Raw genomic sequence first — 15,086 nt, 5'->3', positions numbered from 1 at the left:
CATTTTGCGGAAAAATCGCAAACCTATCAAAGTCACCCCGGCTATCAAAGTCACCCCGTTTTACGGTACCGTGATTATATTTTCACTTCAATTTACTATTTCTGGACCCTGGATCCAGAATCATCATTGACAGTCATTGCCCCAAGAGTGAAATACACCTTCTACGTCCTAAAGTAAATTTGAACATTTTGCATATTTTGGTCATTATGAACATTTTACTCATTCTGTTCATTTTGCTCATTTTAAACATTTTTGCGCGGTGACAGATGTCTCTTAAACCCGTTTAAGTAAATCAGATATCCGCCGTTTGGCAATGATACTCACTTTGGTTATGTATTCAACATGCTTTTGCATTCTGAAATTTTTGTTGTATAGTGGGTAGCTTTTATCACTTCAATACTGACCACATGATGTTATACACAATATGACTGTCGTTCCCCTTATTTACCATGCCGAACTGAAAGATTTTTCATCAGCAGATTTATCAAATTCAATAAAACACATATATCACGCTCTATCTTCCCTGATAAAAAAAATATTGTAGCATTGCTGATAAAGGTGACTTAGGTCAGTTCAATAAATTTTTCGCACCACGGGTTTTCCAATCGAAAAACCACTCCCTCAAATCAAAAGAATAGAAGATAACGCCAACATTCATATAAAAGCATCCAGCTGGTTTAAATTTAAATCAGTTTTTAGTGTTTCCACATACAACATGCGGATTGTTATTCTTCTCACAGCAGCTCTATCGCTGGCTGCAGCAGTTCCGGATCGTCGAATTGTGAACGGCAATGAAGCAACGCCAGGACAGTTTCCGTACCATGCATTGCTGTATACCGACTGGACCAATGGTATGACTATGGCTTGTGGAGGAGCGGTCATCAGTGCCAATTACGTAATGACTGCGGCCCATTGTCTGCAGCCTTCCACCGGAGGAATCGTAATTTTGGGAGCGCACAATCGCCTCGATGAAGCGGAACCATCACAGCAGAGATTTACTTTTTCTGCGGAAGATATGACGTACCATCCAGGATTCACGTTTACGCACATTCGCAATAACATCGGAGTAGTTCGGATCAGAGCAGGAATTCAGCTCAACGATCGTGTTCAACCAGTGCGGCTGCCGGCCCGTTCCGATGGACGGACGTTCGCTGGATTGATGGGGACTGTTACTGGTTTTGGGGAACTTCCGACGAGCATAATGAATTGTCTCCAGTTCTGCGTTATGCTCTTAACCCCATCCTGACTAATGCTGACTGCCTGGAGGCCGCTGACAACAATGTGAATCTGATCCAAGACCAAAATATCTGCCAGTCGGGAGCGAATGGCCGCGGTTCCTGCAACAACGATTCGGGTGGTCCGCTGACGGTGATGCATGAAGGTACCAGTATGCAGGTGGGAATCGTTTCGTTTGGATCAACAGTTTGCAAGGATGGAACGCCGACTGGATATACTCGAGTGAGCTACTTCCTAGACTGGATCGAAGAAAATACAGATGTTGTGATTGACCCTTAATCAATAAATAAATACAGTATAAACAAAAATTGGTGTGTGCATGTAACTCTTTAAATGTTTTGGAAAGGTCGCGAAAAATAACTATCTCAAGCTATAAGAAGATTTATCAATTTTAATAAATCATTCAATACATCCTTTATCTATCTTGATAAAGAAAAGTTGCAGCACGGCTGATAAAGGTGACTTAGGTCAGTTAAATCATTTTTTGGTTCCACGGGTTTTCCAACCAAAAAAAATCACACTTTCAAATCCGCAGAATAAAAGATAACATTCATACAAAAGCATCCAGCTAGTTTTAATTACAACAAGTTTGGAATATACCCATATATATTTTGTGTTTCAATATTAATTGTTTAACTCATACTAAGTACATTTTTTAAATTTAAATGATTTTCGAAAATGTCGGCTTATTGTATTTAATTCATAAAAGAGCAGTTCTCTAGGATTTCGGTCATTCGATTTTTTTTGTATTTTTTAATCCGACTGAAACTTTTTTGGTGCCTTCGGTATGCCCAAAGAAGCCATTTTGCATCATTAGTTTGTCCATATAATTTTCCATACAAATTCGGCAGCTGTCCATACAAAAATGATGTATGAAAATTCAAAAATCTGTATCTTTTGAAGGAATTTTTGATCGATTTGGTGTCTTCGGCAAAGTTGTAGGTATGGATACGGACTACACTGGAAAAAATAATACACGGTAAAAAAATTTGGTGATTTTTTATTTAACTTTTATCACTAAAACTTGATTTACAAAAAACACTATTTTTAATTTTTTATTTTTGATATGTTTTAGAAGGCATAAAATGCCAACTTTTCAGAAATTTCAGGTTGTGCAAAAATCACTGACCGAGTTATGAATTTTTAATCAATACTGATTTTTCAAAAATCGAAATTTTGGTCGTAAAATTTTCAACTTCATTTTTCGATGTAAAATCAAATTTGCAATCAAAAGTACTTTACTGAAATTTTGATAAAGTGCACCGTTTTCAAGTTATAGCCATATTTAAGTGACTTTTTGAAAATAGTCGCAGTTTTCATTTTTAAATTAGTGCACATGTTTGCCCGGTTTTGAAAAATATTTTTGAAAAGCTGAGAAAATTCTCTATATTTTGCTTATTTGGACTTTGTTGATACGACCTTTAGTTGCTGAGATATTGCAATGCAAAGGTTTAAAAACAGGAAAATTGATGTTTTCTAAGTTTCACCCAAACAACCCACCATTTTCTATCGTCAATATCTCAGCAACTAATGGTCCGATTTTCAATGTTAATATATGAAACATTTGTGAAATTTTCCGATCTCTTCGAAAAATATTTTTGGAATTTTCAAATCAAGACTAACATTTCACAAAGGCCAAACATTCAATATTACGCCCTTTTAAAATGTTTGTCTTGATTTGAAAATTCCAAAATATTTTTTCGAAAAGATCGGAAAATTTCACAATTGTTTCATTTATTAACATTGAAAATCGGACCATTAGTTGCTGAGATATTGACGATAGAAAATGGTGGGTTGTTTGGGTGAAACTTAGAAAACATCAATTTTCCTGTTTTTAAACCTTTGCATTGCAATATCTCAGCAACTAAAGGTCGTATCAACATAGTCCGAATAAGCAAAATATAGAGAATTTTCTCAGCTTTTCAAAAATATTTTTTTCAAAACTGGGCAAACATGTGCACTAATTTAAAAAAATGAAAAACTGCGACTATTTTCAAAAAAGTCACTTAAATATGGCTATAACTTGAAAACGGTGCACTTTATCAAAATTTTAGTAAAGTACTTTTTGATTGCAAATTTGATTTTACATCGAAAATGAAGTTGAAAATTTTACGACCAAAATTTCGATTTTTGAAAAATCAGTATTGATTAAAAATTCATAACTCGGTCAGTGATTTTTGCACAACCTGGAAATTTCTGAAAAGTTGGCATTTTATGTCTTCTAAAACATATCAAAAAATAAAAAAATTAAAAATAGTGTTTTTGTAAATCAAGTTTTAGTGATAAAGTTAAATAAAAAATCACCAAATTTTTTTACCGTGTATTATTTTTCCAGTGTAGTCCGTATCCATACCTACAACTTTGCCGAAGACACCAAATCGATCAAAAATTCCTTCAAAAGATACAGATTTTTGAATTTTCATACATCATTTTTGTATGGACAGCTGCCGAATTTGTATGGAAAATTATATGGACAAACTAATGATGCAAAATGGCTTCTTTGGGCATACCGAAGGCACCAAAAAAGTTTCAGCCGGATTAAAAAATACAAAAATTAAAATTGAAGAAAATAGACCGATTTCGTAGAGAATTGCTCAAAACATAATAATTTACTGAATATCGCGTTATAAGTTATGGTAAAGCTGATGAAAATATTTTTAAAATTGTTGTCCCTCGTCCCTTCTGAATGAAAAAGTTTTTAAAAATGCATTTTACACTAGTTCAGTTGATTTGACGAAAACAAACATTGTAGCCAACAAAAACTTTTTGCGGTACTGTACATCAAAATTTTTCAAAAAATCATTTTTTTTAATGAAATCAAACATGCTAAAAACGATTCTATACGCAGGGGAATGCATTTTTAATTGATTTCTGCTAATTGCCCTCAAATTTTAACCTACGCTTCGTTGTTTTTTTGAAATAAAAAAAAACGTTTCTTTCCCTTTGAACCATAAAATGACACTGATTTAAATACAGTAATTTTTAATTTGATGATTTATTTGGTACGATAACTTGTTAGTTAACACGTTTGCTTAAAAAACATAGAAACTTTAACTTTTTCTACATGTTATATTTGTTAACAGCTCGACTGACAAATTCTGTTAAATATTTTTCAAACTTGGCCTAGGGGCGCAAAAATTGTCCTTGGTACCGAGGCCTATCATAGGTTTGCTGGACAATTTCATTTTATAACAACGATTTGTGCACGAAAAAAATCAATTCTCGAAATCGTGAATTAAATTCACGAATGCGAGAACCACGAAGGAATATATTCACGTTTATAGTGCAATGCACCATACTCATGAATAAATTCCTTCGTGGTTCTCACATTCGTGAACTTTATTCACGATTACGAGAATTGATTTTTTCTGTGTGGGAGTCCGTGGTACAATAAAACGCAACAACACGTAGAAAAATAAGTTCGCAAATGAACCAGCGTTCATGAAAATGGAAACCACGAACAAACTGTTTAAATTCCTCGATACGTTTATGAAAAAACTGTCGTTTTAATCTCAGCTGCTCTTTAAAATACATTGGAAATATTGTTTGTGACTGTTTGATTTGATTTTCTTTTGGAATTTTGGTGAGGTTTATGCTGAATAATAAAACAAAATTTATTGTAAGAATAAAACTGAAAAACTAAATTCAATTGAAAATAATATCTTCACAATAATTTGTGCAAGATTGAATTCTGTCAGGCTTAAAAATAAATTTTTGTATTTTTTTGTTGTGCTCTTTCTATTATTACTTTTTCTACTTTTTACTGCTAAAGATATAAGAATTAATTTCTTTTCTTGCGTTTAGATTTTTTAAATCTCTTTGTATGTATTTTTTAAACAAAACATTTTCAATTATGTTTGATTAAATCAAACAAATTGCATTAAAGACTTTTACTCCTAAAGATATAAGCATTATTTTCTTTTTTTACGTTCAGCTTTTTTTTTCAAATCCCTATGTCTGTAATTTTTTTTAGAACAAAACTTTTTCAATTATTATGGATTAAATCAAACAAATTGAAAAGAACAAAAGTAGTTCAGTTTATTTCGCAATCACAAATTAATTTTTTTTTGTATGATTCGTTTACTTATGATTTTAAAATATCAATTTTTATTATTAATTATTAAATACAAAATTATGTTATTTATTTAATTTGACCAAAACACAGTTAAAAATGAGGGAGGGAGGAATGAAGGTCTTTCAAATAAGCCTAGGGGGGAATGCAACGAAAAAGGTTGAGAACCACTGGTTTAAAGTATATAGTATGGTAAAATCCCACCAAAGAGACATAATTTTGGGGGAAAAAAAATTCAAAGAGAAGATTATTCGCTTATCACAAAGTGGTTTCCGAAACTGAGGTGAACTGAGATATTCTGTTGATAAGTTAGCGTGGCTATAAAAGCTTCCGTTTGGTCCGATTTTAAATCAGTTCATAACTCGTTTAATCCCAACATGCAGGTCATAGCATTATTAATAGTAGTCCTTTCGCTGAGTGCAGCCGAATGGATCGAAATCGACTGGAGCAACGTTCGTCCGATTGAAGACTTTGATCACTACTGGGCACGACTTCCGGCCGAGCTGCAGCACTATCGCCACTCTGAACCTGAACCGGATCGTCGTATCGTCAATGGACGCGAGGCAACTCCCGGACAATTCCCATACCAGGCAGTTTCCCTTTCAGAGTTACCACTGGGAACCGCTGTGTGTGGTGCAACGATCTTGACGGCCAATTACATCTTAACCGCGGCTCATTGTGTCCAAGGTGCCTCCGGGGGAATTGCGATAATGGGAGCACACAACCGGTTTGAGGATGAACCATCGCAGCAAAGGATTGCTTACACGGTTGAGGACATCAACATTCACCCAGGGTACACCTTAATGCACATAAGAAATGACATTGCCACCGTGCGGATGAGAGAAAGAATAATTTTTAATGATCGTGTCGTGCCTGTTCGTCTGCCGGCACGTTCTGATAGACGCACCTTCGCCGGAATGATGGGAACCGTTTCCGGCTATGGACGAACATCTGACGATCACAATGAGCTATCTGCAGTTATGCGATACGCTCTGAATCCTATAATCACCAATGCTAACTGTTTGGCTGCCTCTGGCAATAATGTCGACATGATTCAAGCTCAAAACATTTGCCAATCGGGAGTTGGTGGTCGTGGAGCATGCCAAAGTGATTCGGGAGGTCCGCTCACGGTTTTGGACGCTGGCAGCCCCTTGCAGGTGGGCGTCGTATCCTTCGGATCGTTGGCTTGCAAAGACGGGTTGCCAACAGCTTTTGCTCGGATTACCTATTTCTTGGATTGGATCGAGGAAAACTCGGATGTAGTGATTGAACCGTGAATAAAACTGTTTTTTAGAATTTAAACTCTGGCCTTTGGGTTCACATTTGGGCTTGCTGTTACTGTTACTGAATTGTGGAAAAGTTGTGATTGAATCATTCCGTTATCTTTAACTAATTTCGAGTCTCAAAGTGCGCCTAAAAGTAGATTAAAAGAGTTGACTGATTTTGGCAAGGTAGGGATGCTCGAATCATTGAAAAAAATCACACATGTGTCCCTCGAAATCTTATGATAGGAAAAATCTAGAAAACACGAGTTTGCTTATCTCCTAAATACATCCCCAACTTTATTACAAATTGAATTCGTTTCGACTAATCCTGAGGGATTAAGCTTCGTGTTGACTTGCAGTAATTACCTTTGGACTTTTCACGTCAGATACAATTCGTGTGCACATCTGGTCTGTCGCTCTAACCGAACGCAAGGATGAAGCTCTTGGCGTGCGCCGTGTTACTGCTGGTAGGTCTGACCGTGGCCAACGGATCAACCCGTAAAATTGACTGGAGTTTGGTGCGTCCGATCAGCGAGTTTCCTCACGTAGCGAAACGCATCGAGGATTTGACGGAAGGGAATACTGGATATAACTGGGGTTCGAATCAACGCATCGTTGGTGGCCAGATCGCTTCCCCGGGACAGTTTCCGTATCAGGTGAGATAACATCTGCTCTGTCGATAGTTGGAAACAACTAAATGAGATTTCTTTTGTGCTAGGCCGCTGTTCTGACCGACATCGCTGGCGGGATTGGACTCTGTGGTGGAGTGCTGATTTCATCAAATTTTATCCTAACGGCTGCTGTTTGCGTGGATGGTGCCAGTGAAGGAACGGTTATTCTGGGAGCACAAAACCTACAGAACGAGAACGAGGTAGGACAAGTGCGCATTGACTTTAGCAGTTCGGACATCCGAGTTCACGAGCAATATCTGGAGTTTATATTTCGGCATAATATCGCGGTCGTCAGGCTGCCGACGCCAGCACCAATGACAGGTCGGATTCAACCGGCAAGGCTGCCCGCCGTTACAGATTCGCGTACATTTGCCGGAATGGCCGCCACCGTAAGTGGGTTTGGCCGCACGTCGGATGCGAGCACTTCGTTCTCGGACGTGCTGCGTTACGTGTTTAACCCAATTTTGACGAACGCCGATTGTGGCGCGGGATGGTGGGGTGACCTCATCGACGGTCAAAAGTTGTGCCTATCTAACGTGAACGGACGCGGACCGTGTGTTGGGGATGACGGAGGCCCGCTGACCATTCTGGAAGGTGGTCAAACTTTGCTGGTGGGAATTCATTCTTTTGGAGCTGTCCTTGGGTGTGAAGTGAACTGGCCCGCCGTTTTTGTAAGAATTACGTTCTATTCGGACTGGATTCGAACGCACACGGATGTCTAATAGGTCATTTAGGTTTTCTACAGTTATTGTGTTTGATAAATAAACAAAATTTAGTTTTTTTTTATTGTTGGCACTTTTTGGCATATTTTCGGTTAATAAACAGATTTGGTTTCTAAAAATGTGTCTAATTCATCAATTGTTTTGTTTTTTTTTTTTTTAAATTTAGGTTAAACCGGTACCGTCAACCCTATTGAACCACAGCAACGAAAACATTTTTATCACTCCCGTTGAATCTGAACAAGTGCCTCTCATTCCGGACAAAAATCAATAAAAAGACTTGATCTAATTGCGAGCCCTAGTTTTATCACACACGATTCAGTCGCCGAAAGGGGTCTAAGATGTTCGTCTCAGTTTCAACGTTGATATTTTTGGCAGCCTTATATTTCGAAAATGGCCACTGTAAACCATCGGGGTTTACTGACGCTAGTCCGCATTTGTCAACATTCTGGATTAGACTTCCTGATCTGGTACAGCAAGATCAACAGATTCTAAACAGTGAAGCAGCGTTGCTAATAAGTGGAGGTTCTAAAATTTCCAGTGGATCAATTGCGCTGACGCAACAGTTTCCATATCAGGCTGAGATATTGACGATAGAAAATGGTGGGTTGTTTGGGTGAAACTTAGAAAACATCAATTTTCCTGTTTTTAAACCTTTGCATTGCAATATCTCAGCAACTAAAGGTCGTATCAACATAGTCCGAATAAGCAAAATATAGAGAATTTTCTCAGCTTTTCAAAAATATTTTTTTCAAAACTGGGCAAACATGTGCACTAATTTAAAAAAATGAAAAACTGCGACTATTTTCAAAAAAGTCACTTAAATATGGCTATAACTTGAAAACGGTGCACTTTATCAAAATTTTAGTAAAGTACTTTTTGATTGCAAATTTGATTTTACATCGAAAAATGAAGTTGAAAAATTTTACGACCAAAATTTCGATTTTTGAAAAATCAGTATTGATTAAAAATTCATAACTCGGTCAGTGATTTTTGCACAACCTGGAAATTTCTGAAAAGTTGGCATTTTATGTCTTCTAAAACATATCAAAAATAAAAAAATTAAAAATAGTGTTTTTGTAAATCAAGTTTTAGTGATAAAGTTAAAAAAAAATCACCAAATTTTTTTACCGTGTATTATTTTTCCAGTGTAGTCCGTATCCATACCTACAACTTTGCCGAAGACACCAAATCGATCAAAAATTCCTTCAAAAGATACAGATTTTGAATTTTCATACATCATTTTTGTATGGACAGCTGCCGAATTTGTATGGAAAATTATATGGACAAACTAATGATGCAAAATGGCTTCTTTGGGCATACCGAAGGCACCAAAAAAGTTTCAGCCGGATTAAAAAATACAAAAATTAAAATTGAAGAAAATAGACCGATTTCGTAGAGAATTGCTCAAAACATAATAATTTACTGAATATCGCGTTATAAGTTATGGTAAAGCTGATGAAAATATTTTTAAAATTGTTGTCCCTCGTCCCTTCTGAATGAAAAAGTTTTTAAAAATGCATTTTACACTAGTTCAGTTGATTTGACGAAAACAAACATTGTAGCCAACAAAAACTTTTTGCGGTACTGTACATCAAAATTTTTCAAAAAATCATTTTTTTTAATGAAATCAAACATGCTAAAAACGATTCTATACGCAGGGGAATGCATTTTTAATTGATTTCTGCTAATTGCCCTCAAATTTTAACCTACGCTTCGTTGTTTTTTGAAATAAAAAAACGTTTCTTTCCTTTGAACCATAAAATGACACTGATTTAAATACAGTAATTTTTAATTTGATGATTTATTTGGTACGATAACTTGTTAGTTAACACGTTTGCTTAAAAAACATAGAAACTTTAACTTTTTCTACATGTTATATTTGTTAACAGCTCGACTGACAAATTCTGTTAAATATTTTTCAAACTTGGCCTAGGGGCGCAAAAATTGTCCTTGGTACCGAGGCCTATCATAGGTTTGCTGGACAATTTCATTTTATAACAACGATTTGTGCACGAAAAAAAAAATCAATTCTCGAAATCGTGAATTAAATTCACGAATGCGAGAACCACGAAGGAATATATTCACGTTTATAGTGCAAATGCACCATACTCATGAATAAATTCCTTCGTGGTTCTCACATTCGTGAACTTTATTCACGATTACGAGAATTGATTTTTTTTCTGTGTGGGGAGTCCGTGGTACAATAAAACGCAACAACACGTAGAAAAATAAGTTCGCAAAATGAACCAGCGTTCATGAAAATGGAAACCACGAACAAACTGTTTAAATTCCTCGATACGTTTATGAAAAAACTGTCGTTTTAATCTCAGCTGCTCTTTAAAATACATTGGAAATATTGTTTGTGACTGTTTGATTTGATTTTCTTTTGGAATTTTGGTGAGGTTTATGCTGAATAATAAAACAAAATTTATTGTAAGAATAAAACTGAAAAACTAAATTCAATTGAAAATAATATCTTCACAATAATTTGTGCAAGATTGAATTCTGTCAGGCTTAAAAATAAATTTTTGTATTTTTTTGTTGTGCTCTTTCTATTATTACTTTTTCTACTTTTTACTGCTAAAGATATAAGAATTAATTTCTTTTCTTGCGTTTAGATTTTTTAAATCTCTTTGTATGTATTTTTTAAACAAAACATTTTCAATTATGTTTGATTAAATCAAACAAATTGCATTAAAGACTTTTTACTCCTAAAGATATAAGCATTATTTTCTTTTTTACGTTCAGCTTTTTTCAAATCCCTATGTCTGTAATTTTTTAGAACAAAACTTTTCAATTATTATGGATTAAATCAAACAAATTGAAAAGAACAAAAGTAGTTCAGTTTATTTCGCAATCACAAATTAATTTTTTTTTGTATGATTCGTTTACTTATGATTTTAAAATATCAATTTTTATTATTAATTATTAAATACAAAATTATGTTATTTATTTAATTTGACCAAAACACAGTTAAAAATGAGGGAGGGAGGAATGAAGGTCTTTCAAATAAGCCTAGGGGGGAATGCAACGAAAAAGGTTGAGAACCACTGGTTTAAAGTATATAGTATGGTAAAATCCCACCAAAGAGACATAATTTTGGGGGAAAAAAAATTCAAAGAGAAGATTATTCGCTTATCACAAAGTGGTTTCCGAAACTGAGGTGAACTGAGATATTCTGTTGATAAGTTAGCGTGGCTATAAAAGCTTCCGTTTGGTCCGATTTTAAATCAGTTCATAACTCGTTTAATCCCAACATGCAGGTCATAGCATTATTAATAGTAGTCCTTTCGCTGAGTGCAGCCGAATGGATCGAAATCGACTGGAGCAACGTTCGTCCGATTGAAGACTTTGATCACTACTGGGCACGACTTCCGGCCGAGCTGCAGCACTATCGCCACTCTGAACCTGAACCGGATCGTCGTATCGTCAATGGACGCGAGGCAACTCCCGGACAATTCCCATACCAGGCAGTTTCCCTTTCAGAGTTACCACTGGGAACCGCTGTGTGTGGTGCAACGATCTTGACGGCCAATTACATCTTAACCGCGGCTCATTGTGTCCAAGGTGCCTCCGGGAATTGCGATAATGGGAGCACACAACCGGTTTGAGGATGAACCATCGCAGCAAAGGATTGCTTACACGGTTGAGGACATCAACATTCACCCAGGGTACACCTTAATGCACATAAGAAATGACATTGCCACCGTGCGGATGAGAGAAAGAATAATTTTTAATGATCGTGTCGTGCCTGTTCGTCTGCCGGCACGTTCTGATAGACGCACCTTCGCCGGAATGATGGGAACCGTTTCCGGCTATGGACGAACATCTGACGATCACAATGAGCTATCTGCAGTTATGCGATACGCTCTGAATCCTATAATCACCAATGCTAACTGTTTGGCTGCCTCTGGCAATAATGTCGACATGATTCAAGCTCAAAACATTTGCCAATCGGGAGTTGGTGGTCGTGGAGCATGCCAAAGTGATTCGGGAGGTCCGCTCACGGTTTTGGACGCTGGCAGCCCCTTGCAGGTGGGCGTCGTATCCTTCGGATCGTTGGCTTGCAAAGACGGGTTGCCAACAGCTTTTGCTCGGATTACCTATTTCTTGGATTGGATCGAGGAAAACTCGGATGTAGTGATTGAACCGTGAATAAAACTGTTTTTTAGAATTTAAACTCTGGCCTTTGGGTTCACATTTGGGCTTGCTGTTACTGTTACTGAATTGTGGAAAAGTTGTGATTGAATCATTCCGTTATCTTTAACTAATTTCGAGTCTCAAAGTGCGCCTAAAAGTAGATTAAAAGAGTTGACTGATTTTGGCAAGGTAGGGATGCTCGAATCATTGAAAAAAATCACACATGTGTCCCTCGAAATCTTATGATAGGAAAAATCTAGAAAACACGAGTTTGCTTATCTCCTAAATACATCCCCAACTTTATTACAAATTGAATTCGTTTCGACTAATCCTGAGGGGATTAAGCTTCGTGTTGACTTGCAGTAATTACCTTTGGACTTTTCACGTCAGATACAATTCGTGTGCACATCTGGTCTGTCGCTCTAACCGAACGCAAGGATGAAGCTCTTGGCGTGCGCCGTGTTACTGCTGGTAGGTCTGACCGTGGCCAACGGATCAACCCGTAAAATTGACTGGAGTTTGGTGCGTCCGATCAGCGAGTTTCCTCACGTAGCGAAACGCATCGAGGATTTGACGGAAGGGAATACTGGATATAACTGGGGTTCGAATCAACGCATCGTTGGTGGCCAGATCGCTTCCCCGGGACAGTTTCCGTATCAGGTGAGATAACATCTGCTCTGTCGATAGTTGGAAACAACTAAATGAGATTTCTTTTGTGCTAGGCCGCTGTTCTGACCGACATCGCTGGCGGGATTGGACTCTGTGGTGGAGTGCTGATTTCATCAAATTTTATCCTAACGGCTGCTGTTTGCGTGGATGGTGCCAGTGAAGGAACGGTTATTCTGGGAGCACAAAACCTACAGAACGAGAACGAGGTAGGACAAGTGCGCATTGACTTTAGCAGTTCGGACATCCGAGTTCACGAGCAATATCTGGAGTTTATATTTCGGCATAATATCGCGGTCGTCAGGCTGCCGACGCCAGCACCAATGACAGGTCGGATTCAACCGGCAAGGCTGCCCGCCGTTACAGATTCGCGTACATTTGCCGGAATGGCCGCCACCGTAAGTGGGTTTGGCCGCACGTCGGATGCGAGCACTTCGTTCTCGGACGTGCTGCGTTACGTGTTTAACCCAATTTTGACGAACGCCGATTGTGGCGCGGGATGGTGGGGTGACCTCATCGACGGTCAAAAGTTGTGCCTATCTAACGTGAACGGACGCGGACCGTGTGTTGGGGATGACGGAGGCCCGCTGACCATTCTGGAAGGTGGTCAAACTTTGCTGGTGGGAATTCATTCTTTTGGAGCTGTCCTTGGGTGTGAAGTGAACTGGCCCGCCGTTTTTGTAAGAATTACGTTCTATTCGGACTGGATTCGAACGCACACGGATGTCTAATAGGTCATTTAGGTTTTCTACAGTTATTGTGTTTGATAAATAAACAAAATTTAGTTTTTTTATTGTTGGCACTTTTGGCATATTTTCGGTTAATAAACAGATTTGGTTTCTAAAAATGTGTCTAATTCATCAATTGTTTTGTTTTTTTTTTTTTTAAATTTAGGTTAAACCGGTACCGTCAACCCTATTGAACCACAGCAACGAAAACATTTTTATCACTCCCGTTGAATCTGAACAAGTGCCTCTCATTCCGGACAAAAATCAATAAAAAGACTTGATCTAATTGCGAGCCCTAGTTTTATCACACACGATTCAGTCGCCGAAAGGGGTCTAAGATGTTCGTCTCAGTTTCAACGTTGATATTTTTGGCAGCCTTATATTTCGAAAATGGCCACTGTAAACCATCGGGGTTTACTGACGCTAGTCCGCATTTGTCAACATTCTGGATTAGACTTCCTGATCTGGTACAGCAAGATCAACAGATTCTAAACAGTGAAGCAGCGTTGCTAATAAGTGGAGGTTCTAAAATTTCCAGTGGATCAATTGCGCTGACGCAACAGTTTCCATATCAGGCTGCGATACTCATTAATTTCCCGGACGGATCGGGAACTCTCTGCGGTGGAACGATAATTTCGTCTACGTTTGTCCTGACAGCGGCGCACTGTTTGGACGGTGCCATCGACGCTGTTGTCGTGGTGGGAACCAACACGATCAGCATTCCGAGTGATTCTCAGGCGGTTGAAATTGATGTCACGTTTCACGATATGTTGGTACACCCGAAATATGATCCAGTGGATGTGTTGAACGATATTGCCATATTACGGCTGACCAAGGCACTTATCTTCACCGGTAAGTTTGTCATTTTGGCTGGAATTTCCCACATGTTACGACAGCGTTTCCGGGGATTCACAAATTTTCCAGTTTGATAATTTTGTTGTGTTGCAGATAAGGTTCAGCCTATCAGACTTCCGTCACGACGGGAAGCTCAGGTGGATCTGGTGAACATGGATGCTACCGTTTCCGGCTGGGGAGCACTGAGTGGTGATGAATTTGCCGAAATATCGGACATTCTCAAGCTGGAGTTGCGCTACGTGAGCAATCCCGTAATTTCGAATGCTGTCTGTGGGAAGGTGTTCCGAGACATGATTCATGACTTCCATGTGTGTGTTTCTGGCGATAACGGAAGGAATGCTTGTCAAGGTGATTCAGGTGGACCCCTATCTGCTTCGATGAGCGGCAAGACGACGCTGGTGAGACGAAATAACGTGTGATTAATTAAAATCACATCTAACAAATTCAAATATATCGCAGATTGGCATTGTTTCGTACGGATCGACTGATGGCTGCGAGAAGGGCTCTCCAGCGGTTTACACTCGAGTCGGTTTCTATCTGGACTGGATATCTCACCACACTGATATTAGGGTTGAAAATTGAATGGTTTTGTTTTCACTAAGATAACGATTAGATAACCACAGTCAAAATGAGTAATCAATAGATTTGTCTACCATAAAAATGCGTATATAATTTTTACTGCTCCTAAAATCCAAGAATGTTTGCTAATGGATATCTTCTTTGTTTTATCG

The 15,086-nt window shown here is 38.0% G+C and overlaps 4 protein-coding genes and 1 pseudogene across 5 annotated transcripts; all 5 read left to right on the top strand.

Moving 5' to 3' along the window:
- The first annotated feature begins 670 nt into the window (after positions 1-670).
- Positions 671-1,786, top strand: LOC6032871 (annotated as a pseudogene).
- A 3,889-nt stretch (positions 1,787-5,675) lies between these two features.
- Positions 5,676-8,085, top strand: LOC6032872 (transmembrane protease serine 9). Its single transcript, XM_038261431.1, has 3 exons — positions 5,676-6,581; positions 6,995-7,229; positions 7,292-8,085. The coding sequence occupies exons 1-3, from the start codon at positions 5,686-5,688 to the stop codon at positions 7,964-7,966; spliced, it is 1,806 nt and encodes a 601-aa protein (XP_038117359.1). The 5' UTR covers positions 5,676-5,685; the 3' UTR covers positions 7,967-8,085.
- Positions 8,086-8,210: 125 nt separating this feature from the next.
- On the top strand, positions 8,211-15,016 carry LOC6032873 (brachyurin). Of its 2 annotated transcripts, XM_038259965.1 has the most exons (4): positions 8,211-8,541; positions 14,076-14,352; positions 14,449-14,753; positions 14,815-15,016. In XM_038259965.1, the coding sequence occupies exons 1-4, from the start codon at positions 8,305-8,307 to the stop codon at positions 14,935-14,937; spliced, it is 942 nt and encodes a 313-aa protein (XP_038115893.1). In that variant the 5' UTR covers positions 8,211-8,304; the 3' UTR covers positions 14,938-15,016. The 2 variants fall into 2 exon arrangements, with proteins under 2 accessions (XP_038115893.1, XP_001843398.2); XM_001843346.2 differs by lacking the exon at positions 8,211-8,541 and having other exon boundaries at positions 13,745-14,352.
- Positions 11,214-12,147, top strand: LOC119768789 (brachyurin-like). Its single transcript, XM_038259967.1, is given in 2 exon segments — positions 11,214-11,528; positions 11,530-12,147. Coding segments are annotated over 2 exon segments (897 nt in total). The 5' UTR covers positions 11,214-11,223; the 3' UTR covers positions 12,122-12,147.
- On the top strand, positions 12,491-13,619 carry LOC119768790 (brachyurin-like). The gene is made up of 2 exons (XM_038259968.1): positions 12,491-12,766; positions 12,829-13,619. The coding sequence occupies exons 1-2, from the start codon at positions 12,545-12,547 to the stop codon at positions 13,501-13,503; spliced, it is 897 nt and encodes a 298-aa protein (XP_038115896.1). The 5' UTR covers positions 12,491-12,544; the 3' UTR covers positions 13,504-13,619.
- Positions 15,017-15,086: the final 70 nt, after the last annotated feature.

The sequence above is a fragment of the Culex quinquefasciatus genome, chromosome 3 (assembly GCF_015732765.1).
Source record: "Culex quinquefasciatus strain JHB chromosome 3, VPISU_Cqui_1.0_pri_paternal, whole genome shotgun sequence".
Lineage (NCBI taxonomy): Eukaryota > Metazoa > Arthropoda > Insecta > Diptera > Culicidae > Culex > Culex quinquefasciatus.
This window is presented reverse-complemented; position numbering and strand designations above follow the sequence as displayed.

What these genes read in the sequence shown, in the direction of transcription:
- LOC6032872 (XM_038261431.1), top strand. Translation starts at nt 5,686, where the DNA reads ATGCAGGTCATAGCATTATTAATAGTAGTCCTTTCGCTGAGTGCAGCC. An exon ending in TCGGATGTAGTGATTGAACC is followed by an intron (nt 6,582 to 6,994) that starts GTGAATAAAACT and finishes TCTGTCGCTCTA; the next exon opens with ACCGAACGCAAGGATGAAGC. An exon ending in CGGGACAGTTTCCGTATCAG is followed by an intron (nt 7,230 to 7,291) that starts GTGAGATAACAT and finishes CTTTTGTGCTAG; the next exon opens with GCCGCTGTTCTGACCGACAT.
- LOC6032873 (XM_038259965.1), top strand. Translation starts at nt 8,305, where the DNA reads ATGTTCGTCTCAGTTTCAACGTTGATATTTTTGGCAGCCTTATATTTC. An exon ending in CGCAACAGTTTCCATATCAG is followed by an intron (nt 8,542 to 14,075) that starts GCTGAGATATTG and finishes TTTCCATATCAG; the next exon opens with GCTGCGATACTCATTAATTT. An exon ending in TGAGCGGCAAGACGACGCTG is followed by an intron (nt 14,754 to 14,814) that starts GTGAGACGAAAT and finishes AATATATCGCAG; the next exon opens with ATTGGCATTGTTTCGTACGG.
- LOC119768790 (XM_038259968.1), top strand. Translation starts at nt 12,545, where the DNA reads ATGAAGCTCTTGGCGTGCGCCGTGTTACTGCTGGTAGGTCTGACCGTG. An exon ending in CGGGACAGTTTCCGTATCAG is followed by an intron (nt 12,767 to 12,828) that starts GTGAGATAACAT and finishes CTTTTGTGCTAG; the next exon opens with GCCGCTGTTCTGACCGACAT.